The sequence below is a fragment of the Grammomys surdaster genome, unplaced genomic scaffold (genome assembly GCF_004785775.1).
Source record: "Grammomys surdaster isolate TR1022 unplaced genomic scaffold, NIH_TR_1.0 191, whole genome shotgun sequence".
NCBI classification, from domain to species: Eukaryota; Metazoa; Chordata; class Mammalia; order Rodentia; family Muridae; genus Grammomys; species Grammomys surdaster.
Genome location: NW_021604636.1, coordinates 7,419,480 through 7,445,039, shown reverse-complemented (window position 1 = coordinate 7,445,039; position 25,560 = coordinate 7,419,480). Strand labels below are relative to the sequence as shown.

The 25,560-nt window shown below is 47.9% G+C and overlaps 1 protein-coding gene across 1 annotated transcript in view; it reads left to right on the top strand.

Moving 5' to 3' along the window:
• Tanc1 (tetratricopeptide repeat, ankyrin repeat and coiled-coil containing 1) overlaps positions 1 to 25,560 on the top strand; it is a 229,565-nt gene that overhangs the window by 191,639 nt on the left and 12,366 nt on the right. Inside the window, exons 17-22 of the mRNA XM_028769164.1 lie at positions 4,676 to 4,912; positions 6,794 to 6,979; positions 9,368 to 9,446; positions 22,969 to 23,102; positions 24,462 to 24,585; positions 25,279 to 25,454. Coding sequence (XP_028624997.1) covers positions 4,676 to 4,912; positions 6,794 to 6,979; positions 9,368 to 9,446; positions 22,969 to 23,102; positions 24,462 to 24,585; positions 25,279 to 25,454 — 936 coding nt within the window. The remainder of the gene's footprint in view (positions 1 to 4,675; positions 4,913 to 6,793; positions 6,980 to 9,367; positions 9,447 to 22,968; positions 23,103 to 24,461; positions 24,586 to 25,278; positions 25,455 to 25,560) is intronic.

The following is a 25,560-nucleotide window of genomic DNA, read 5'->3' as shown; positions in this document are numbered from 1 at the left end:
TGCCCAGCTGGTTGTTTCCTCAAGTATTGTCAATATGGCTGGTGCCAGCCCCTGCCTGTAGATTTGGGAGCATTTGGTTGGCTTCTGGTGTTTTGTTCAGCTGGAAGGAGAGGAGCCCAGGTATGAGGCAGCGACACGGCCTGACTTTGCTTGGCTGGACTCAGGGAGATTGTACTTCGAGTCACAATCAAGGAGAACTCACTTTTCAATGTCCCCGCTTCTGTAAGCCTCCAATGTGCTGGTCTCCAGCTTGAGCTGGCTGGCACTTCTCCAGGTCCTCACTGTGGGGGGACGCTCCACTACCCTTCTGTGCTTCTGTGTCTCCATTGCTAGGTGGCCTTGCCACTTCCGACTGCTAGCTAAAGAGAGTGTCTGTGGTGAAGACTGTGAAGTCTCCTGCAGATGGACAGGACTGTATAGGATGAATCATTGTGTCCCCGCTGCTCCAGGGACAGCAGTTAGCTTTGTGTCCTGAGCTATCTTTGCCCTACCCACTCAGAGCCTCTGAGTCCTCACCTCTAAAATGGAGACAACAAAAGACGCCGTCTCCCAGTGATCAGAAAGCTGGCAGCGAAAGCTCTTGGGAAAGTGCCTGGCATGTCTTATGTGCCCAGGTGAGTTGTTTTTATTGCTGCTCCTCTCGGCTCTGGAAACTGTGACTATACTAGGCTGCAGGCACCTGGGAACTTTGAGAAGGTAGTTGTAACTCAAGTAAGGGCCTCCAGCCTGCCACTCTGTGCTGTGGAGAGAATAGGGTGCATGCAAGACAGTGTAGGTGGGAGATAGGTCTCCAGGGACCTCACTCTGAAGACTCCACAAAAGGGTGATGGCAACAGTAGCTACTAATATTTATATAAATCTTTTGAAATCCTGGGTGTGGTGCTAAGTCAGTCTCTGTCTCTCTATTTCCTTCACCCTCCCTCCTTCCTTCCTTTCCTCTGACTCCCTCACTCCTTGGTAGGGAAGGGAGTGTTATTGTTTTGACATTCACTTTTAATCTTTTCAGTCACCTAGGCAATGGTGCATTTGTTCCTATTTTTCTCAGCTGGGGAGCTGAGGTTTTGGGACACAGAGGATGGCAAGAGACCTGATTCTGAGCTTGCAGGCCCATTTGTTACCTGGTATCTTTACAGCCCTGTCTGCCAAGCCCATTCTCTTGGGAAGCTGGGTTGCCAGATCCCCAGGCCCTAGAAAGTCTGATTCTCCAGGCTGGGACCCAGGCACCTGGAATTTTGAAGCTCTGGGTGATATCAAGTGTGCCCCATAGTTAAGAACAGTGAGCAAAGGAAGATATATACATTGGCAGGGTTTAAGTGGTGAGAATACTGCAAAGCAGCAGCAAAAGAAACATGTTTCACCAAAGCAGACTAAGAGTAAATAGGTGAGAAAGCCTCAGCCCCGAGCACACTCTCCAAGAGTCTCATTAGATCCACGCCGTAAGGCCGAATGCGCTTTTCCAGTACAGGGCCGAATGTATTCCTCCAGTACAGGGCCGAATGCACTCCTCCACCAAGGTTTCCAAACAGACCATGCTGAATAGAGAGGGGAGACCCTGTTCACTTCCTAGAGGGACCTGGAACACTAAAAAACTGAAGACTGTTTTGAGAGCCACTTACGCAGACCATTTACCCTATCTTTTTTCCCCCCTTAGGTTCTTGTATATCAGGAAAGGATGGGCTGACGGGGAGGGAACATGTAGTTGGCCAGCAAAATCATCACACATTATTCCTGCTTGTCCTGTGGTGGTCCTGAGGAGTCTCCATTTGTCTCTGTACATCTTGTTTCAAACTGATTTCTGAGGCCTTTCTAAAACACCCAAGTATTTCTTCAGCATAATGGTGTTTGGTTTTTTTCCATACTGATCATAGTTAGTCAAAAGGGACTTTTTTTTTTTTTTTTTTTAAAGATTTATTTATTTATGAGTACACTGTCGCTGTCTTCCGACACACCAGAAGAGGGCATCCAATCTCATTACGGATGGTTGTGAGCCACCATGTGGTTGCTGGGACTTGAACTCAGGACCTCTGGAAGAGCAGTCAGTGCTCTTAACCGCTGAGCCATCTCTCCAGCCCGGGACTTTTTTTTAAATCCTTGTTTTTATTCAAACTTGAAATACCTCTGTAGTTGTACTTGAGTCAAGTGGTGTTCTAGGGAGCGGTGAACCTGTTTCACTGTGTTGTAGGAATCAATCAGCTTGTTTGCTAGATTCTCACATTTCTGAGTGCCTTTTCCTCTGTGTTTTACACAGATACACACACACACACACACACACACACACACAGAGCTCTAAGTGCTCACTAACAGTTGAAGAGACTGGGTTGGTGTTGACCTGGCCATACAATGATTGTAGTCTTTCTAATGATGTAAACAGCCAGGCTGATGGTCAGGTGGCCAGGTGACTTGGCAGGGTGTCCTCATTACAGTGTGTGGCTTACCATTCCTTGTGGATAAATATTGACCCCACTGATGAGAAAGACCCAGCGTGTGTGCTGTCCCTAACTACGTAAGAGCTTTTTCTTGCATCTCTTCTAGATGAACTTCTGTTTCAGTCCAACATCTAATGCAGTAAGCTAAGAATTCAAGAACGTGTTAGGGATGGAGAGGGCTTGGAGTCCACGCATGAATGGAACGATCATGAAGTAGGGTGGGGACTTCACTTTGGGTGTCTGTTGTTAGAGACCCATAAGACACAGCCTTTGCTGTCTGTGGAACAAACGTTCTGCTCAGAGTTGCTGAGGCCAGGGGGACCTGCACTAAGGGGATGACCCTGCAAAGAGTGTAAGAGAGAGCACTGGGGATCACCGTCTTGTGGAGTTGAAGCTTAGACAGCATGGAGACACCTGAACATTTCATACTTTAGGTTCTGCCCTATGGCGATGCCACAGTAGTTTCCCCACTGTTAGTAATAATTTGTAAATATTCTGTCTGCTGCTCTATGAACAAAGCACTAAACTACCCAGAATTTTTATGTACCCATCTCCTTCCTGTGTCTTTTAATGATCCCCGATTGACTCTAGTCGAATCGATGACAGGTCTCTGAGATTTTCCTCATCTAGCGGCCAGCCCTTAGGATCTCCCAGGGCAGGGTTGGACGGCCGTGGGTTGGAGCTGTTGAAAGGGACCAGCTAGGTGTGAAAGCGCCGTGGGTGTTTTCCTCAAAATCCGGAGATGTGAAGGAGATTAGTGTGGCTAGAAATGTCCATCTGTTCAGTGATTTCATTTTAATATGCACAGATCAGAAACGCCCCCTGTCATCTAAGGCCGTGCTGTGTGCGGCAGTCAGTGGGAGCAGCCGAGGACATGCTGTCAGTGTGCAGAGCTGCTGGTCCTCAGGACACACGGACACTGCTGCGCTTTATCTTCTCCTTGTCGAGAAAAGAGACTATTCGTGTTTCCTTTTGGCTTTGTCTCATTAAGGATTTAATCCCTGGCTATTATTTCATTGTTAAAATAGTGAATTTTCTCTATTTGGTGGCTGGTCAGGTCTAGCCCCTATATTAATACCACTGTTAAAAATCTGCCACCCAAGGGCTAGAGAGGTGGCTCAGAGGTTAAGAGCATTTGTTCCTCTGGTAAAGTCCCTGGGTTCAATTCCCAACACCCATGTGGTGGTTCATAACTATTCATAACTCCGGTGATAGGGGACTTGATGCACTCTTTTGACTTCTGTGTGCATCAGACATGCATGTGATGGCACAGACACACATGCAGACAAAACACCCAGACATATAAAGTCAAAATAAATATTTTCTTTAAAAAAAATGCACCACCCAGTGTAGGTGACAAGGGAGGAGGGGGGTACCGTGCACGTGAAAACATTTTGTTTTCACTTGTGATGAACCAAAAATCCATAATAGAACATATAACACCTTAACCATCTTTAAGTGTTCGGGGCAGTGAAGTATGTTCACATTTAATGTTGTAATCTCTAAAACTTTTCATTTGGTCAGTCTCTAGCCAATAGACACTCTTGTTTCCGCTCTGTCCATGATCTGGGAGCTACGCTCAACTTATGTCTTGTTCGATCACTTTGGTACATGCTTAATAGAGTCATGTGATCACTTTGGTTACATCCTTATGGTATCATGTGATCACTGTGGCTACATCCTTAATAGTGTCATGTGACCACTGTGGCTACAGCCTTCATAGTGTCATGTGATCACTTTGGGTAGATCCTTAACAGTGTCATGTGATCTTGGTCTTTTTGTTTATTTAATGTATTTTATATTAATCTCTGAATTTCTTTCTAAGCCTGAGTTCCCCACTGGTGGCATGTCCATTCCTGCCCACCCATCATTTGTGGGCCCTGGGGTGGCTTCCACATCTTAGCTTGGTGAGTGGTATTGATGTGAACCTGTTGTGTTCATTTCTTGAGGATTCTGCTTTCATTTTGGATGCAGTCCAGGAAGTGGGTTTGCTGCGTCACAATGCAGTTCTGTTTCCCATGATTTGGAGAAACTTGGCAGGTTCATCCTAGTGAAGATGCGCATGTATAAGCATGCATGCATTTCCCGAGGGTGTAGGGAACTCATGCATGCATTTCCTGCTGGTACATCTCAAGCTTGAGATCCAGTAGGATAAAACCGGAAGGTTGCAGATACTTCCTGCTTCCCAGATGTGTTAAAACTAACATACATATGAGATATTAATCTTGCTGGGGGACATTGCCCAACAGGTGAGCCGGCTCCTGATTTTGGGAGGGGCCAACGTGAACTACAGAACGGAAGTGTTAAACAACGCCCCCATCCTGTGCGTCCAATCTCACCTTGGCCATGAGGAAGTTGTCACTCTCCTTCTGGAGTTTGGTGCCTGCCTGGATGGGATGTCAGAGAATGGTATGAACGCGCTGTGCTATGCAGCTGCTGCCGGCCACATGAAGCTGGTGTGTCTGCTGACCAAGAAGGGGGCAAGGGTAAGCAGCAGTGGGTTTGACCTGGAGGGTGACAACAGGGTGGCTGAAGGGGTGGAAAATGCCCCTGGGCCAGGCTTCACGGACTTCAATTTGTCAGGTGCAGTGATCTGAGAAATTACAGAATCAGTGTAAAAGACCCTGTGTCTGAGTGGGAGCCCAGGTAGCCGTGTATGCTACGCTGTTGCTTTGCTCGATGTTGTATGAGGCAGAGTCTTGGCTATTAGCCACTTGATCTGTTTTCCATTACTTGGAAGAACTTGGGCAGTTCCTACTAGAGAAGATACACGTGTGTTGCACTATCCTGAATTTATTGTAGAATCTAACATGGCATCACAATTGTTTGGGAGATTTTGTTTCAGAAGTCTTTTTCCTACATTGTATGCTGCATGTGTGTACACATGAGCATGTATGTATATGCCGTGCTGCTTATGAGGAGTCAAGAAAACAATGCACTGAAGGCAGTTGGTTCTTGCCTTCTACTGCATGGGTTCTGGGAATCAAACCTGGCAGTAAGCGCTTTTTCCTGTTGAGCCGTCTTGCTAGCCCTGGTGAAATAATTTGAATGAATTACCTCACACCCCATCTTCCCCTTCTTGTCCGATTCCATTTTATGTTTTAAAACAATCCCTCGAGTTCTCTGGTTCTTAGAAGTCCTGTGTTTGAGCTGTGGGAGCTGTCTAACGTCATCTTCCCTTTTCCCACCTGGGACAATGGACCTTTGAAGGCCACGATTCTCATCTGTCTCTTGGAATCCCATGACCCTGTGAGCCTTCCACCAACCTCTTGCTGTTACCATTAGGTAACTCTGCTAGTTGACACATTAGGGTAGAACCACCAGGCTCTCAGATGAAGTGAGATGGATGTTACACTCAGCACAAGCCTCTTAAGTTTAATATAAGCATTTCACAGGCAAACGAGCCTGCTGAGTAACAGTGGATAAAGCACTGTTAGTTGTCTTTTGCCTAGTTAGTTAACTTAGGCTTATAGTAGGTACAGAAATGTTGTTCTAAGTCCAGCATTAGGGATACCTGAACCTCAGCTATGGTGTTTGGGGTACATACCTTATTGCTATGTGACACATGCCCCAATTTCTGGATACCATGTATCTCTTAGCTTTCTTCTGAGGCCAGCAGTTTGTCTCTGTCACATCTGAGAGCTTGCAGGAAGAGGCTTGCTGTCACACTGGGGACTCTTGCAGAGTCCAAGTCATGAGGCAGCATGCCCCTAATTTTGCAAACAAGTCAGAGCCGGGCTTTTGGGTTCTTTTCCTTGGTCCTGGGACTCCTTCACTTAGATAAGGAATTCAGGAGTGCCTGCCAGCATCAGGCCTTTAGGAAGCATGTGGCGCTCACACATTTCTTCTGACTCGATGACATCTCCCAGCTTGGTGTCTTTCCTTTATAAGCCAGGATGCCCCAGGTCACCTTCCTGTGTGTTTTCCTTTCTGTCCTTCCCAGAGATCTGTGTTCTATTCTATAGATCCTTTCCTTTCTTTGGCTATCTGCTTCAGTGACCAATCTTCCACCCATCTCAACATCTCAGAGCAGCCTGAAAATACTCCATCTACGTACCCTACTGGGAAGCATAGGCTTTGTCTGAGCATTCGGTCTGTGAGCTTCATGCAGTTTGCTGAGAGATGCCTGTATAAGGAGACAGTGTTGTGGTTACTAGTCCTGCAACGAGAGCCCAAGGCCTGGTTAGTGCTCTTATCACAATGAAAGGAGTCACAGGTTCAGTGCTGTCCAGAAAGACAAGTTGGGAGTGTGAGCCCTCGCTCTTGCTCTTGTGCAGTAGCATGAATTTGCATGTAGCCTTCAGGACACATGTGTTCCCAGAGTAAAGGAGATGGATGCTCACGCTTGCCTTTGCTTCTGCCCCCAGGTGGACCATTTGGATAAGAAGGGCCAGTGTGCACTCGTCCACAGTGCCCTGAGGGGCCACAGTGACATCCTCCAGTACCTACTGAATTGTGAGTGGTCGGCAGGCCCTCCCCAGCCTGGCACCCTGAGGAAGAGCCAAGCCCTGCAGCAGGCACTGACAGCAGCCGCCAGCATGGGACACAGCTCGGTGAGTGGGGCTTTGGGGTTCCTTCCTAAGACATGAGGCTTTGTAGCCCAGTTTGGTCACAGCCTTTTAAGTTGAGAGCCACAGACAACAAAAGGAAATGGAGATTTCAGAACGTAGCTGTTGACACTGACTAATGAAGCGCTTCTAGTGCCACTGTCCTTGCTGTGAGCAGGACGGTGAGCAGAATGCTTTCCTCAAGAGCTCTGGTGGGTGTTCAGTCTCTCCGGTTCTCACTTCCTCTCCTGTCTGCTCTTACCTTACCTGGTTCTTCCCTCTGGCCCCTTCAGTTCCTTCTTTTGTCCCTATAACCTTTAGACTACAATCACATGAAACCCTAGTTCTGAAATCATTCTGGAGTGTTTGAAGGGTTTTTAAAAATCAAGCTTGGGTGCTTTAAGAGCCTGTGAGAATGAATGCTCATGATTTGAAGTTGCTACACGGAAGGAGAGATTCAACACTCCATTTCTTTCTGGAAGTCACCAGCTCTAAGTTTGAAGATTTAATCATCATCAGCTGGCCTGGTTCTCTGCCTTGGCTGCGAACATAATAACATTTGCTCCCGTTTTGCTGGTGTTTCACATTCTTTGTTGTCTTTGAGCAATTGGAGGTGCCAGTGTTTGGTAAAAGTCTTTTCCCCAAATGACTGAAATTTGAATGCCATGCCGGCTGGCTGGCATTTGGCATGTACACACGATGGCAGATAAACATAGAAGCATGTATTCCTGGCTGGCTAATATTTAGCATGCATAAATGATAGTGTTAAAACACATATCTGAAAACACAGGCATTTTCCCTTTGTTTTTGTCCTAGTCTCTGTACCTCTGTATATTCCTGCCTGTACCTCCCAAATGCTGGAATTACAGCCATGAGCCACCATGCTCCCCCTCCTCCAGCTGTCTGAATCTGTGGCTCCAACATGGGAACAGTCATCTCTAGGAAGTCATGAGCACATACACACCCACACGTGATACACATGGTGCATACTCACACATGATACCCACACATTATACACACCCACACATGGTGCACACCTACACATGATACACATCTGTCCATGGTATACACCACACGTTGTACATACCCACAAATGATACACACCTGCACATGATACACATGTACCCATGATATACACCCCCTACACAGTACACACCCCTTACGCGGTGTACACCCACATGTGGTGCACATGCCTCGTGTTTGGAAGTGATTCTTTTTTTTAAGTCATGTGCTCCACTCAGGAGCTTGCCTGGAGAACAGTGAGCAGAACCTGCCGCAGCACAACAACCATTTCAAGCAGAAGAGCTAGATTTCTTAATCAAGATCCTGAAGAGGATATAATTTCCTAATGCCATCAGAGTAAATGGCCAAATGTTCAGAACACACTTAATCACCGTCTTGGGGTCAGAAATCTAAAATTGAGATAAGAAGAGGTCAGGCTTCTCTCTGAAGGCTTCTGGAGAGGGCCTTTATGGCTTTACTAGCTTCTAGAAGCCGCTGCCTTCCTAGCTAAGACTGCGTCTCCAGTCTTCAGTGCACGCAGCCTCCCTTGCTGCCCTGCTCCTCCCTTTACCCCCTCCTCTCACCCAGATGCCTCCTGTCCAATCTGAGAATGTTGTGGTTGTACCAGGTATGCAGCAGACTCTACACCCAGACTGTACACCTACAGAATTGCTCCAGTTCAAGGCCTGTGGTTTCCTCCTGCTATTTACGGAGCTTGGAGCTTCCACGGATTAGAAATGGACCCAGTCAGCATACTGTAAACAGTATGGACTGGGAGCCTAGAAAACGGCTTTGTCCGAGTCTCCTGTCACTCAGGATGATGCTGGCTCTGGTCCAGGGCACAGATACTTCATCTCCCCAAGGGCAAGCTTTCTTGCCTCCAGCTTGGGACCTGCTGTGCTTTTTAACAGGAGGATGCCCAGAAGGGAGAAGAATAGTGCTGTCAGTAGAAAAATTGCCTAGACGATACTGAAAGAAAATTTTCACCATAAAAAAAAAAATCACCTTGTTTTCTTCCCGCGTGAAGGGATGGTCTAATGGTGATTTATGCAGAAGCTGCACTTTATGTGATCTGCTGGACCCTTTGTTGATTACGTTGGCATATTTGGGTCATGTTGGAATTCATTAGAATTCTGAGTACCTGGTAATCCTGAGCAGAGTTGCTGCAATTCCCTAAGATTGTTGTATTTTTTTAATTCTCCCCAGTGAAAGTGTGAATAGCATACGAATTATACCAGGAAATGGTTTTCATTATGTTTTCTTCACTTGTGCAGCACGAGATAATAATGGTTAAAAAAAAAAACAACCCACCACTCTCTCCTTTGATATATGGGCTATAATCAGCACCCATTGCTCTGAGAGCTCATTAAATCACCTTGCCACATCTGACAGGTAGTCCAGTCCTTGCTGGGAATGGCAGAGGAACATGAAATCGAAGTCAACGGCACCGACACGTTGTGGGGAGAAACAGGTAATTATGCTTCCAGTGTTTGTAGTCAGAGGCAGCGTTCGTGATGTCCCAGCCCCACTGTGGCCTGGTCGTCTTAAGAGTGACTGGTGATGCGTGTATCCCTGTTTTCATTTTGTCACGAGGCATTTGAAGCCTAAAGCCTTTTAAACTTGCCAAATGAGTAGTAAAACTTCCCCAGAAGCGATGAAAGGGACTGGTTTTGAGTTAGATGGGCAATTACCGTGCACATGAAGAGCATCTGATGGAAATGTCTTAGTAAGGCTTCAGGTTTGCACAGGTCCCAGCCCGCGCCCCCCCCCCCACCCCCCATCCTTCCTTGAAGCCTGTCCAAGGGAGCCAGCCAGGCAACAGTTCCATTGTTAAGCAAATCGAAGATGGCCTAGTCAGGAAAGCCTTGTCTTGTGGAATGAGACAATCAGGCCTCATAGCCCCATGTTAAATACTTAATACAGTCCAAAGTCCCTTTCTGTTGGTCAGGGTAGGGGGTCTGCCTGACTTAGTGGGAAGAAAGATTAGTATTCAGATTAATGAAGATACTGCTGCTTTGAAATTTTTCATTCCCAAGATGCCGGATAGGTTTTCCCGGGCTCTGTACGTGGTGTCTGTGGTTGCTATTTCTTCTGCACAGATTTGTTTCTAACTTCTTCTAGGTTATTTTCTAACAGAACAGATGGTGGTGTGGAGAGTTTATTAGCTAGCTCACACTTGGGAGAAGCCTCAGAGATTTTCCTGGTGGGAGAGCAGGCCTGCCCTTCAGAGCCACATGGCCCACTCTCAGAAGCCACCATCGGCTGGCTTCCTATGGCTTGCTATGGACTGAAGGAGGAGCGAGCCACGGCGTGAGTTACAGAGACAGTGTAGGACTCCAGATGGTGTGTACTGGTTCCCTCCCCACTGAGATTCTGCCAGTTGGTTGATGTCTGATGAGTCACTTGAGAAATTAAAGACTTCTCACTTAAAAAAAAAAAAAAGATACACATTTATCATCTCATAGGTTCTGAGAGCCGGAAGTCTAGGCTGATGAGCCTGAGCGCCAAGTTTCAGGGTCCCACCGCCTGTCGTCTAGGTATTGGCTTGAGCTGTGCTCCCATCAGATGCACCAGATTCCAAGCACTGAGCTTGTTCACAGGATTCATCTCTTTGCAACTGTCCGTGGGGCTGGTGAGAAGACAGAATTGTTCAGCCTTCTCTTCTAAGGCCTTGAAAGCAATCTTCAGATGCTGTGACCTGGAAAACACTTCTTAGCGTCATTAGTAGGGATTTGGGTGAATTTAAACAGGCAAGAGGTTTTTAATTTGGGGGGTTTCTTTCTTTTGTTTAGTTTTTGAGCATTTCATGCAGTATCTCGGTCATATTCTCCTTCCCTGCCCATTCCCAGGACGCTCCCTCACCAACTTCATGCTCCTTCTGTCTCTCAAGAAACAAAAAGCAAAACACACACACACACACACACACACACACACACACACAAATCCAATTGTGTTGGCCAACTGAGGCCTGCCCTGGAGTGCGGTTGACAGGCCCAGGATCACTCCATTGGAGAAAATGGATTTTCCCTCTTCCAGCAGCTATTGGTCACCCTTCTTGGTGAGAGGTGGACATTTGTGCCCACCTCCCCTTCTTCATGTCGGGGGTTTTGTCTAGTGAGCAGGCCCTAGAGTAGGAAACACACTGGCTCTAGGAGTCTCTCAAGTAGGGTTTGGTGTCAGGCTCAGTGTGTTTCTTGCCCCAGGGCCCAGTGGTTGGTGGGTTGGAACTCGGGGCTCACACTCCAAGCAGTCCCAGATCTTTGAAGTTGGAAAGGTTGGGGGTAGGCAAGAAGCTGAGGAAGGGCACTGACCTGTCCTCCTTATGTTTGAGACAGGCTTGGCTGGCCTAGAATTCTCTATGTAGGACAAGCTAGCCTTTAACTTGTGCAGTCTTACTGTCTCACCCTTCTAAGGGTCAGAGTTATGTAGGCGTGCACCACCATGCCCAGAAGCCAAGAGTTTTATTGAGAGAATGTGAAAATGTAACATTTAAAATAAGTAAAGGCCAGGCCAGCTGTCCATCTGGCTTAGAGAGCCAGAGCAGCCCTCCAGGAGTCGTTTGCTTCCTTCATCCCTGATGACCACTGCCTGGAACCTTCCTGCCTCCCACAGCTGCACATGTCAGGGGAACAGCCTGAAACCTTAAAAGGCACCACTTAGATGAGAGAATATCAGCAAATATTGGGCCTGACTGCATGCGGGCTGTCTGGAAGCTGAGAACAGTGCTTTGGATTTGGCCATCGGGGTCTACTTGACTCCACAGGTGTGGGAATGAGAGATGACTTGCGTGGTGAGCAGGATTTTGACTTAGCATGTCCTGCAGTGACAGTAGTTCACAGGCCAGCAGGTTACAGCCTTCGTCACCAGCATCCTCTAAGCAGCAGAGCCCGGCCTTTCCTTGGAGTGTGGGTTGGTGCTCCCCACATGTTGTCTGGTCCTCCTCACAGTTGGAATTTTCAGCAGTGAGAGTGGTTGCTCGGTGGCTTTGCCTGGTCCTCATTCTTGAGTTCTCAACAGTGCTTTGTGTCCAGAACATCCCAGAATGGCCTTTGTGTATTGGCCACAGGATAGGCCAGGACCCAGAGAATGACTCCTATGTGGGGTGTGGGAAGGTAGAGGAACAATGAGTGCTTTATATGGAGAATTCACCCTTGTATCTGTTTACAATCTTCTCGGTATAGATTTAGCTGTAAACAACTTGGCTTTAAGATACTGGCTGGTGGGCTTATACAGGTGGTTTCCACATCTGTTTCAGGCTCACCCACCCAGCTTTGAAGGGCGCAGTGTCTCTGTCCTATTTGACGCTCAGCATCTGCTGTCATAGGAGTGAGATGCTGAGGGGTGAGGACCAGCTCCTGCACAAAGTCCTTCCCACTGTCAGCACAGACTCTTGCAGGGTCTGTGTATCTGCTTCACAGGGTCCACGTCTGAGCACCACGATCCCTACTGATTGAAAGCCGGAGGTTGAAGTGATGCCCACTCTCAGCCAGGAAGGCCAGGGAGACACCTGATGGGGTGGGGTAGCCGGGAGGAGGCATGGTCCTTAGTGCTTGAGCCGGTGGTCCTCATGTGTCATCATGAGGAGCTGGCTCAGAAGGGCAAGAGCTTTATTACAGACTCTAGAGACTTTCTTCTAAAATGGTGTTTAGTCTGAGCACTTTGATGAACCCATAGGTTTTAGAAAACTCCTAAGTACCAGCTGATTTGGGGAGCAGAGGGCTTTACTTAGAAACCCTTCCTTTTCAAGAGCCGCTGCTTCTTGTCTGGGAGGTGTTTAGAGACAAGCCCTTCAGAGTGAGTTCTGTGGTAGCAATAAGCACTGAGCTACAGCCTTGCTACCCCCACTCCTCCTTCCTTGTCTCCTCTTTCTTTCTCTCCTCTCCTCATCTTCAGTGGAGAGTGAGTCCAAGCTGTTAGCAGAAACTGCACCGGCCAATGAGGCCGCCGCTGTGCCACCCACAGACTGTCCGATGAGGATCGTCCCACAGGTTTTGGGCAGCCCAAAACATGGCAGGAGCCCATCCGATGCCTGGATTATCTGTCTCAGCATTCCACAACCGTGATGAGTCAGTCCTGGCTCCCACAGAGTCCCAACTGAATTGAGTTACTGTTTCCACATCACTGTTTGATGTGGCTCAACCCAAGCCGAAACGGCCAGGGACACTTAACTGGTGACCTAATGCTGTGCTGTGGGAATTGACAGACCATGGTCCCAACTCCAGGCTTCCATCCAGTGTGAGTCTGCACCCCGCTTCTGGTTGTTTAGATGGAAACAGGGTCCTCATCTTCCAGCCTGCTCTCTGAGAGCAAAGGTTTTTCCTCCATCGATCCCACCTGCCTTGTTTGTAGAGACTATTTCCATAGACTGTCAAGCTGTTTTGTGAGGAGAAGCTGTGGTCCACACACTGTGGGCTTTCTGAGGACCCGAATTCCTGTGTTTCTTACTCTCGTGTGACTTCTGGGCCTAGTGCTGCCCCGGGAATTTCTCCAGGGATAGAAGTGTTGGTCACTTGTGCTATCAGTTACCTACCTACCTGTGGCTGCTGAGCAGAGGAGTGGACAGTGTTGGGCTAATCTAGGGCTTGCTGTGTGAGTATTGACCAAGTGAGAACATCAAAAACAAAAGAAAGCTTCACAGCTATAAGGCAGAGGATGTTCATTTTGTAGAATTATTTGGGAGAAATTTTTGGTAGATAGGGATAGAGCAAGGGACCAGTGACACGATTTTGTTTGGTGATTGTCCTGGCCTGCCATGTTGGATTCACAGCTCTGTGTGTGTGTGCATGTATGTGGATGCGTGTATATATGGGTGTGTATGGGGAGGGTGGTTTTCAGCCAGCCGCTGAGTGTATTAGTCCCTGCAGTATAGGCATGGTTTCTACACACCTCCCCTTCTCTATGACATCTCCCTTTCCTGACCCTTGCCTGCCCTCCAGCTGCTGTATATTGACTTGGTTGCATCCTCAGAGGCCCTTCGTTCTAGGCTGTGAGACTATAGCATGTTAGCTGCCTCTGAGGGCTGTGCTTTGCTAATTTTTGAAAGGGGGTGTCCCAGCATGTCCCATCAAAATAGTTTGAGACTGGCTGAGATGCTTCGTGTAAAGTGCCAGGTCTTTTATTTTGAGTCAGTGCTATTTTTGTTAATGAACATTTACAAGTGAGTTTGGTCACTGTAAATAATGGGCTCCCATTGCCACAGCTGTTAAAGATACTTGATTTTCTGCCACTCCTAAGGTGAGCGAAGTTTTCTCCTCTGTATGTGGAGTGAGAGATTTGGGTTAGGGAGTGTGCACAGGCACAGACTTCCTAGTCCTACTTCACCGCTGGCTTTCTGGGCGGAATGTGGCCGCCTCTGTCCCAGGTATAGCCCTGTCGAAGGTGGTGCTGTGTCTCCAGGACCCCCAGTTGTAGAGCAGACTGGATGCATAGACCTACCTCCTGCACACAAGGTCACAGAGCAGAAAAGTGTTCCATCCTTTGTGATTCAAGTGTCCCTCTAGTCTCTGTGGACTCACTTTCCGTTGTTCTGTGGCTTTTGAACATGTATCTAAGGCTTATGGGGCCACGGAAGCCTATTTATCAACTTACCTGTTTATCCATGGGTGCCTCAGATCACAAAGAACAGAGTAGAGTGCCTTATTATTTACTAATGACTGCCTGTCCGTTTGAATTTGCTCTTTGGTCTTTAGGTGGATTAGAAGGCTTTTAGTAAGAATTTATATTTTAACCTTGCTGTGTTCAGTTTGTTCCTTACACATTCAAGTTTTTTTTTTTTTAAATACACATACCTTACTTAAAATGCTTGGGGCCAGAGATGTTTCATATTTGTGAGTTTTCCAGAGTGTGGTGTGTTTTCATAATCAGCCATGCTCTAAAACTTGGAGTGTTATGCTGGCGTTTTTGAAGAGCTTCGTGTTTTGGGTTTGAGGATTTGGGACATTCATTCTTTCTTTGTTCCCTTCAGAGCACAAGGCCAAGGGAGAGACGGGAGTAGAGGCACATGTCCAATACTCTCTGGGGTCTCTTGAGAATGTGTGAAACACTGTCCCAGAGATGTGACACGCCCTCCCTCCTTTTCTCAGACACCCACTGTGATGCCCCACCCCCACATGGCTCTGTCCAGCTCAGCTTGTGCTCAGATATTAGTGAGGGAAAGGCAGACTGTGAGACATATTTTCATGCCCTTGGTGGCATTAGGCATGCCTTCAGCGTCCTGGCTCAGGTAGTTGGATCTATCCGAAGTGTGAACATTCTCAGCATGCTTTATGAGTGACAGCTGTTCAGAGCTATGGCCTTCACACAGGTTTTAGAGGGGCAAAGTGCATATAAAATAGGAGTAATGTCATCTGTACTTTAGGGAATTATGTTTCCGTTGAATTTATGTCATTTATAGCACACATTACTTCCAAAGCATAGTTGAAATAGTATCAGAATAGGGGCAGAAGGGAGGCAGGACTCAGATCCACGTAACAGCTCAATGTGTGTGCTGTACAGCGGTACTTGTGTGTTCCTAAGATGGACTGCTGTTCTGGTCTCAGGAGCCCTGTGGTCAGAGTGAGAAGGGAATCCAGTCATTGCACACTGTTTATACTGCCCATGGGAGAGCTTGGTAGCCCTTAGAGAGCACAGGAACTTGTCCGGGTCTTTTCCTTCTAAAGATACCCACAGGTTGGCCGGGCGGTGGTGGCGCATGCCTTTAATCCCAGCACTTGGGAGGCAGAGGCAGGCGGATTTCTGAGTTCGAGGCCAGCCTGGTCTACAGAGTGAGTTCCAGGACAGCCAGGACTATACAGAGAAACCCTGTCTCGAGGAAAAAAAAAAAAAAAGACACTCACAGGCAGTTGTTTGGTGAGTTCCTTGTCTTTAGAGACCTCCTAGAGGCAACAGTGAAGGAGCCAGGAGCTCAGGTGGCATCCACACTCCCACTTCTGCGTGGTCCTAGGCAAGCTGATGAGCTTTTCTGGGCCTTACGTTCTTCATTTGCAACAGATAAGCCTAGTACTTGCCTCCCAGAAGTTGCTTGTGTATGAAATGGATTCGTGGGTACACAAAGCTAGACGCTCTTCACACACGGTGTAGTGTGTCATAGAATAGGTTAGTGGGGCTGGAGGGATGACATTTGGTATATCACTTAGTAATATTAGTATCTTAGTAATATTAATTTATCATAACTCTAGCCGCATGTAATAGCTCTTGAACAGTTGTCAACTGCTGGGCACTGTAAAACACCACAGGTAGGTTCTGTTTAATCTCAAGGAGCACATTTGAGGTCACTGTCAAGTGCACTTGCATGAGGTTAGAGGAACTGAGCTACAGAAAGTTCTACCTCTTGCCCCAAGTCACGAAACAAATCCTTCTAATCTACTGGTTTCTGCCTCAGCCACCATGAGGTAACCTTCCTGAGATCCCCACTGTTTACTTTTAATTGGTATTCCTTTTTTTTTTTTTAATAAAAATGGGAAAGGACAATATAACATGGAAATAAATTGCAGAAACACATGCTTATAAACAAAACTGGGCTATTCTGCTCATGGTGACCTTGGGGGCAGGGGAAGTATATATAGCAGGTGCAGATTCTTGCTTAAAAGCTCATGGCTAGACATGAAGGTCAGTTTGTATTTTCCACATGTAATACATGAAAGATCTGGCCTGGAGGAGTGGCCTCTATCTCCTTCCGAGGCTCCAGGTCAGGTCTAAGAAGCAAACACTGAGCATCACTGGTTCTCATCCTCAAGCCGAGCCTGGACCACTGCAGTGACACACCCTTGTGTGCCTGAGTGACAGATCTGTTATAACATTTCATAAACAGCCCCGTCGATGAAATGACTGTGTTCCCAGCAAGCTGACAGTTGAGGGTTGTTTCTTTTTTTAAATCCAATCTTTGCCCGGAGTATGTAAAGGATTCTGCCAAACGATCCATTTTATGGTGTGAAGAAGTGTTTCTCCGTGATGTTTTCAGTGAGCTTAGATGGCTGAGTGTCAGTTAGGTTTTTCTTAAAATGAACATCTGCCATGATGAATCTGCTCATCCTCAGAAGACAGCGCTGCCAAGGTGAAGGCATTCAGGATTGGCAGGATAGCCTATGTGCTTTTATTTTTTTCCCCATAATTCAGTCACACAGATGATATCTTGTTAAGCATTTGCCAAGTAAAAGCACTTGTGTCTGGCTTCAGTGCCTTGTGTTCACATGGATTGGAGCCTTTCCCTTTTCACATGTCCTTGTGTTTTATTGGCTGAACACAAAGCAGCAATGTCTCTTCTCCCACCCTGGTCCTGTTTTTCGCACTCCACCTCCACCGCCACTCCTTTTTTTGTCTGGTCAAGCCAAGTTCACTGACCCTCATTAGAGCTGGGGCTGAGGTTGGCTTTTTCAGCAGGATGGTTGGAATTCCCGAGCATAGCTTGGTTTTAGTTGAGCATAGCCTGTTTTGAGTTTGTCGTAGCCCTCTTCACTTCCGAATATGGGAATATGGTATCCTGAAGTCCTCGAGGCTGCTGAAACTTGAGACGCATCCTCGCCTGGGGAGTTTGGTGACAGAGCTAAAAATACTCATTCTGGGTAGAAGAGGAAGCCAGTGGCCCGATGTCTGTCATCAGCAGTGTCTCCTTAGGAATTCCTGTATAGAACCTGATCTAGTTTGAGACTGAGCAAAGTGGACTGGTGCTGACAGGTTTTTAAACCCGCCCCCCCCCGCCCCCCCCCCCCCCCCCATCTGCAAGATCTGCATTAACAAGCACACAGCAAATCAAATCTGGCCGTGAAGAAAGAAGAAGGTGGAATCCGACCCTGTCGCCAGGCCTGGCAGGGCACGCTTGTCAGCTTGTCAACTGCTCCAGCTTCCGGCTTCTCTGCTGGCTGGTGAAACACACAAATCCTATTTTTAGCTCAGGGTTGTCTGATATGTTACTGTCAAGACTTCAGTAGCAGCTGCAACGGAGATTCCAGGTTCTGACTTAAAGGCCCCGTTTCTCACAGCGACGAGGCTTCTTCACTAAATGAGAGAAGGGAGTATTTAGTAGGTGGACCATCCAGTCTCACCAAATGCTAGACTAGACTCGTCTCTTTCCGTGGACTCCTATGTCCCTGTGTGTATACACGTGTGTGTCCCTGTGCACCTTTGATTTCTTTCTCCTCCTACTTGGGTACAGCCATGGAAGGAGGAGGAGAGTCTCTGAGTGGAGGAAAATTCCAGAGCAACAGCTGACACCAAGATCTTTCATGAACACTTGAGGGCTCCTGCAAGATCAGTTGAGATAATGTATATTATAAGAGAAGAATACAATACAATTTTTTATATCCTTCAAAACCCCTAGGGACAGACTTCTGTAACAAAAAGCATGTCAGCTGGATCAGCGCTCACCAGTGTCATTCCCTTTGGGACTGAGGTATGCGTGAGAGAGAAGTAAGCATAGCTCACAGGGGCTGCTCAGACTCAGGCTTCTGACTCGGCTTCTGCATGAGCTGTGGGACAGACACAGGTAACATGGGCGAGGCCACAAGTGTGATGTTCTTCAGTGAATTCATTTCTGGTCCTCCCTGGACAGAGGAGAAGTGCCTGTCAAGGGAGAATTCTCACAGAGATGTCAGGTTCCCACACAAAACGGAGCAGCTCATCTGTACTCAGAGCTTCTTGGGGCATCTGAGCTTCTCAGTATAGTTACTTTTTCTGCCTGCCAGAGGCAGATTTGGGGGTGGCATACTCCGCTCTTCTACAATGCACGGTACTGCAAGCATCACTTCTTAGCAGTCATGAGCACCGTCACTGCCATCACTGCGCAAGAGCAGACTGTACTGGGGGCTCCCTGCAGCACCAGCGGGAGCTGGCTTACACTCTCATCTGGTTTGGACCACCTTGGCCATTGGCTTTGTGAGTGTAAGATGACTTCTTTGCCTTTACCACACAGTTCATCAATACATAAAACTGACTTGAGTGTTTATCTTTCCGTTCAAGTCTATGTGAAGGTTTGAATTTAAATGTCTTCTCCTCCTTAGGGGCAAGAGCCTGTTTGTATAACACACACACACACCCCACAGGTTTGAACATCTTCTCTTATGAGCAGGAGCCTGTCTCCATAACAGAAAACACACACACACACAGGTTTGAATATCTTCTCCTTATGAGTAGAAACCTGCCTGCATAACACAACACACATACACACCCCACAGGTTTGAATTTCTTCTCCTTATGAACAGGAGCCTGTCTGCATAACACAACACATACGCACACACATACACACACGCACACATAGACACACACACATCCCGCACAGATTTGAATGTCTTCTCCTCTTTAGGGACAGGAGCCTGTCTGTATAACACAACACACAACACACACACACACACACACACATACACAGTTAAGAACTTGTTTGACTTAATAAGCTAAAGAACCACTTGAAAGGCTGCCCTTTGGCATTGTGTTGGTCAGTGTTCTGTTGCTGTGAACAGACCATGACCATGGCAACTCTTATAAGGAAAACATTTAATTGGGGCTGGCTTACAGGTTCAGAAGCTTACTTGGCCTGTTATCCTCACAGTAGGAAGCATGGCTGTGTGCAGGCAGACATGGTGCTGGAAAGTAGCCTAGAATCTTACATCTGGATCCATAGGCAGCAGGAAGAGAGGGCCACTGGGGCTGGCTTAGGCTTTTGAACACTTCAAAGCTCACCTCCAGTGACACACTTCCCCAACAAGGCCACACCCTCTAATCCTATGAAATGATGTCACTCTCTCGTGACCAAGCATTCAAATCTGTGAGCCTGTGGGACCTGTTCACATTCAAACAACCACAGGCTTGATGCTCTGGTCACTCCTATGAGTGTGCTTCGGTGGCCTCTGCCTGTTAAGATGCAGCGCTAGTAGATATGGCGGAGGACATTGTGTTTACTACAAGTTTTTCAATAGTTAAGGTATATTTAATGAAATCAAATGTTTGAATTAAACATTTGATGATCCTTAGGGCTCTTCTCTGACCTGGTTTGACCACTTAACTACAAATGAGGAAACCCTATTGGCCGAATGTAGAGAATACACCGAGCAGTGTTTTCTGTTTCATCCAGAACCCCCTGCATGCTGGAGCACTCTGCTCCATTCTAACCCCTCAGTCCTCTGAGTCCTGGACCATTCTGTGTGGTGTTCCCCTGCTCCTTCTGCTAGAGCCTGTAGTTCCTGCCTAGGCATTGATTCCTATATCACCTCCTTGGAGAGCAGAAAGGGGGCAGTCCTGCTTCCTGGAGCAGCGTTCTCCCACTGATGCTGAGACAGTGCTATTAGGATGTGCCATGCTTTGTTTATGGAACACGTTGACAGCCAGCAGATGCTTGCCCACGAGTCCTCACGGTCAGACCTGAAAAGGCTGGTGTCAGCTTCCAGTCTGCTGCCTCCTCCGGTCCCCTGACTTGCTCCTGCTGTGCTGTTCACTGCAAAATCAAGAGACTGAGGTCAGTCAGAACAGTGTCCCTTGAACACATTTTCCTGGAGAGGTGTGCTGACCTACTCCCTGAGAAAGAAGCAGATGTGTCGCTGAGCGCAGAGGAGGTCACCATGAGCAAGGGTGGTCTGGTGGAGCCAGGCCTGCAGAATGCCCCTCACCTCCTCAGCTACTGGGGAGGCTCACCCACTCATGAGGAAGCTACTGAAAGACAGACAGTTCCCTGACTGAAGGGTCTGCATTCATGCCTCAGGCTTGGGACCAGAAACACAATGAGAACTGGCCTGCCTTTCTGTGCTTCAGATGCTAGGCCCCCAAGATGAGTCTTCCCTGGTAATCTGCTCCCTCTCACAGCTCCTGCCTTATTCCTTTCTTCCTGCAGAAGGCTGGGAGTAAGACTCGGGTGATGTCAGCAGTATCAGAACCTGCTGTCTGGTCTACAGTATATGTGTTTGTATCCGTGTCTGTCAGCCTGTGTCATGGTTAACCTCAGTCACCAGGCCCATGTGTAGGAGAAGTTGGCGTAGCTGTGAGCAGAGGGCAGAGGTTTGGGAGCCAACTCTGATATCATACTATGTATAGAAAGCCCCAGGAGGAGCAAGCATCAGACAGCTGTGTGGGAGGCGTCTGGAGAGACAGGTCTATGCATGTGTTTATATGGGAAGCAGCCTCCCTGAACATAGGCTTCTGAGGTTCTCATCACCAAGTGCCCGGCTCTGATGACAAGGCCGACCTTAGGTCCCACTCTTTCCAAAAGGACTGCTCTTGCAGTATGGGCTTTTACTCGGTGTTCTTTGCCACTCACTGAGTCAAGTGTGTAAGACTGGTCTGTTGTGTTGCTGAGTTGTGTGTTTAGGTGTGGGGCATGTGTAAATGTCCCAGCCCATGACAGCGTTGTTCACTGGCGATTCCCACTACTGATGGCAGTGTGGGTGGTGTCCAGCTTGAGGCCATGTGAAGAGCACTGCCACACAATTGTGCATTCACCTGACCTGTTTCCCAACTACTGTCTGCTGCGGTCATTCCCACCAGTGAGGGGTGGGTAGCCCCTCGTGCGCCTTCCTCTCTCAGTTCCGCGGGCTGCTGCAGAGGACGGCCACTTTCATGGGATCACTGGCACCGACTTGCTCTTTTGTGAAGGGTTTGTTTCTTCTGTTTCCCATTTGTAATTGAGAAGTCTTCCTCTTCTACCCATTCGTGAAAATGCTGCTATCTTCTGGAAGCTGGAAATTAAGGATATATTTAAAAACAGTCTTCCAAGCAGGCGTGGGAATGGTACCACGAACATCCCAGGTCGCCCCCTTCTGGGGAGCATCTGTCCTGTGTGGCTCAGAGCCATACTGCCCCTTTGCCCCACTGAAAAGCCTGGGTTGTCACTGACACTTGCTATTGTCCTTTCTTGGTCATAGTTCATGTGACAAAGCAGAAGCCAGGATGTATTTGAGTTGAGGCACTGCCAGTCACGTGATCGCTCTTTCCCACTGGAGCTGTCCTTCACCACCGGATCCCAGTGGCATCCACCCCAGCACCTCATTTTTCCTCTTATGATATAGAATCTGACTTGTTAAAAGAGGTTCTGGCAAGACAGGAATGATGGGTGCTTTTTTTTTCCTGGGGTTTTTTTTTTTTTTTTTTTGAGACAGGGTTTCTGTGTATATCCCTGGCTGTCCTGGAACTCACTCTGTAGACCAGGCTAGCCTCAAACTCAGAAATCCGCCTGCCTCTGCCTCCCAAGTGCTGGGATTAAAGGCACACGCCACCACTGCCTGGCTGATGGGTGCTTTTGATTGTCTCAGTAATTCTTTTTATTTGAAAAAAAATTTGAATTTTGTTTATGTCTCTGTATGTATATACCACAGGAATGAGGGGGCCTGTGGAGGCCAGGAAAGGGCATTAGATCCTCTGGAGCTTGAGTGACAGGTAGTTTGTGAGCAGCTTGATGCTGGGAACTGAGCTGGGGTCTCCTAGAAGAGCAGTGAGCGCTCTTTGGCGCTCAGCCATTTCTCCAGCCCCTCTATAATTATAGACTCAAGGCTAAGAGACCAGCTTTGAGTCTAACACTAGTCTGTCTGTGAAATACTGTGCTGCGATTTTCTCGTTTCTCTTGTAGAGCAAAACAGAACCCAAACTTAGTGACTCTGTGGTTTAAACAGAGCCTGGTAGGGGTTGCTAAGGTGTCTTTGCCTTCATAGCCCTAGGTGGTGTAGCTTGACTTGAGTTGGAAACCTACATAGGGCAGCTGACATACAGCTAGCCTGACAGTGCTGGCTGTCTGCTAGGCTGTCAAGTCCATGTACCTTCAGTTTGTCCTCATCGGTCTCACCCTAGAGATGCTCGGTCTATCTCACAACTTAGCAGCTGGCTTCCAGTGCGGTGCAAGTTGCCTGTTTCCAGAGACCCAGGGCTGGACGTTAGCGTAGTGCCTCTGTGCTCAGTGGACCACAGCTATCACAGGGCCCACCCAGGTTAACAGGGAGAGGACACACACACTGGAGGTGATAAGATGCTCAAGACCTTAGCTCTGCACCTACTGATGGTCCCCTCTACCCTTCCCTGTCTAGCACTGACTGCTGCTGCTGGGAGAGGAAAGCTGGACATCTGCGAGCTGCTGCTGGAGCATGGAGCTGCCGTGTCTCGGCCCAACAGGAGAGGGGTTCCCCCTCTGTTTTGTGCAGCCCGCCAGGGGCATTGGCAGGTACCCAGGGGTCCCCTGGATGCTTCAGGAGCAGTGGGTGGGGATGAGGTTCACTGTTGAGACCACCTGTGACCCTTGAGGCTCTTTCTCCTCCCTGGCTTCTTCCCATGTCCTTGTGACTACTCAGAGGCCAGCATGACAGACACAACACAGTCAGCCAGACGACAGACTGACAGCCATGCCAGAGCCACAGTGGTTTCCCTAACTCCAAGAGGGCTGGACTACAGGGGAGGAAGGTTCACTGTGGTGGCATATCTGCCACTGTTATTTCTGTAGTGTATTCATACAATATATTTGAAAGAGGGCTGCCGTGAGGGTACTTCTTGGAATAGCCATTCTTACACCATCTTTAATTCAAGGGAACAGGGCATCTTTGTCCAACAGCTTCTTCCTTTGTTTTAAAACAGTGACCACATCTCTGCCCGCAGTCAGTACCCTGTTACACCTGGATTGTGCACACAAGGCCACTCATTACAGAATAGGTGCCTGTGATTAACCCTCTGCCTGTCTCAGTGTTTCCTAACTCACGGGGAAGGTGGGAGGAGTTTGCTGATGAATGAAGTGAGAACATGGGATTATGCTACTTCTGCCCCTCTGGCAACAGGCAGGTAATGTGCCCAGGCAATCTCTAGGCTGACTCAATGGATAAAGTTGTTTCCTCCAGCACAAGGAGTACATGGGACTCCTTCCTGGGTTTCTGATTTTTCTCCCCAATGTTAGTAGTATGCACGGCAGAAAGCACATTGCCATTTTTGAAAATTTGGTTCGAGAAGCTTTGCTAACAGTTGTCCTCTGAAGACAAGCTACCGCCTTGTGCTGCATCTTAGCAAAGCATGTAACCAAGGGCTCAGAGTCACTCTCCTGCCTTAGACCCTTCTCTCATAACTGTAGTCCCCTCTCAGTATCATCTATGGCTGTCACGTCTGAGGAAGCTCAAGTCTCTTAGAAGGGCACAGTGTTTGCATTCCATCTCTAGACTGAATGTAACTGGTTGGTTGGAGCTGTCTCTGCAGAACTCCAGATACACAGGCCTCTGTGCTTCTCCTCTGAACCAGTTTGGAACATTAATGGCATCTACTGGCACCTTCCTATGCTGAGTTAACCTCACCTCTTCCCCCAGTGGCTATCCTGTCATCACCTAGCAGTGACTGGCATGTCCCACTACTATTTCTCCCTGATATGATTCTTGTACGTAAAATAACTGGGCATACTGAGAGATACATAGAAAGTTTTGTTGAGATGAATACAGTAGAAAGATGGTTTGGGCCCCGTGTATCACGCCGCTGTTGGGAAAGACGGAGAAAGTGGCTGTGGTATAGAGATGGGCCTCTCAGTGATGATTCTCGGTGCTTCTTTCAGGTTGTCCGATTGCTTTTGGATCGTGGCTGCGACGTGAATCTAAGTGACAAGCAGGGTCGAACACCTCTCATGGTGGCTGCCTGTGAAGGACACCTGAGCACTGTGGAATTTCTCCTCTCTAAAGGTATGGTGCGTTACAGTGCACTGGCTTCTTTTGCTGGAAGAGCTTTGTACTTTTGACTTCCCGGTTAGATGTTTTCTAAGGTATGCTGCAGCCCAGGTGCTGATGGTAGAGCTATGGTGAGGACCCTCTGCCATCAGCTCTGCAGACCTGCCCAAGTTAACATGTAGGACCCTCAGCAGCCTGGATTTGTTCATGTTCTGTGAATGTGTTATTAGTCTTGGGGCAACCTATGCCCTTCTTCAGTAAGCCATTTAAAAGAACCAAATTAAAGTAGAAAGCAGACAAGGGAGATTACTCAATGGGACGAGGGACAAAGATCCAGCAGCCTCAAGTCCATCTTTGGAGTCCTGAGGTTTCACTCAAGGGTCAAGGATATATGCACCTAAGCAGTCCTGTGAAGGTGTGGTCCCACCCGCCATTGGCCCATCACTGTCTCATTGTTTGGCCTTCCATCTTGTCCTCTTAGGAGTTCCAACAAGTTGATAAAATTCTAAAATCTCTTTATGGAAGACAAGTTCTCCCTCTCTCTGCCTGGTGCTTTTTTCCCCTTCTCTCAGCATGAGATTCTTGGGGAAATTCCTATTGTTTGGGACCCATCGTTCAACATAGTCTGAGAGTAGATTGGGGGACCCAAGTGTCTTTTTGGGACATCTTCATCTCTGCCTACCAGTTATAAATGGACTCTTCTCTCAGGTGCTGCTCTTTCTTCCCTGGACAAAGAGGGCCTGTCGGCATTGAGCTGGGCTTGTCTGAAGGGTCACAGGGCAGTGGTCCAGTACCTGGTGGAAGAAGGAGCAGAGGTCGACCAGACAGACAAAAACGGCCGGACTGCCTTGGACCTGGCCGCCTTCTATGGTGATGCAGAGACTGTGAGTACTATGAATATTCGCTTCCAGTGTGTGCACCTGCTCCTGTGTGTGCACTTCCAGTGTGTGCACTTCCAGTGTGTGCACCTGCTCCTGTGTGTGTGCACTT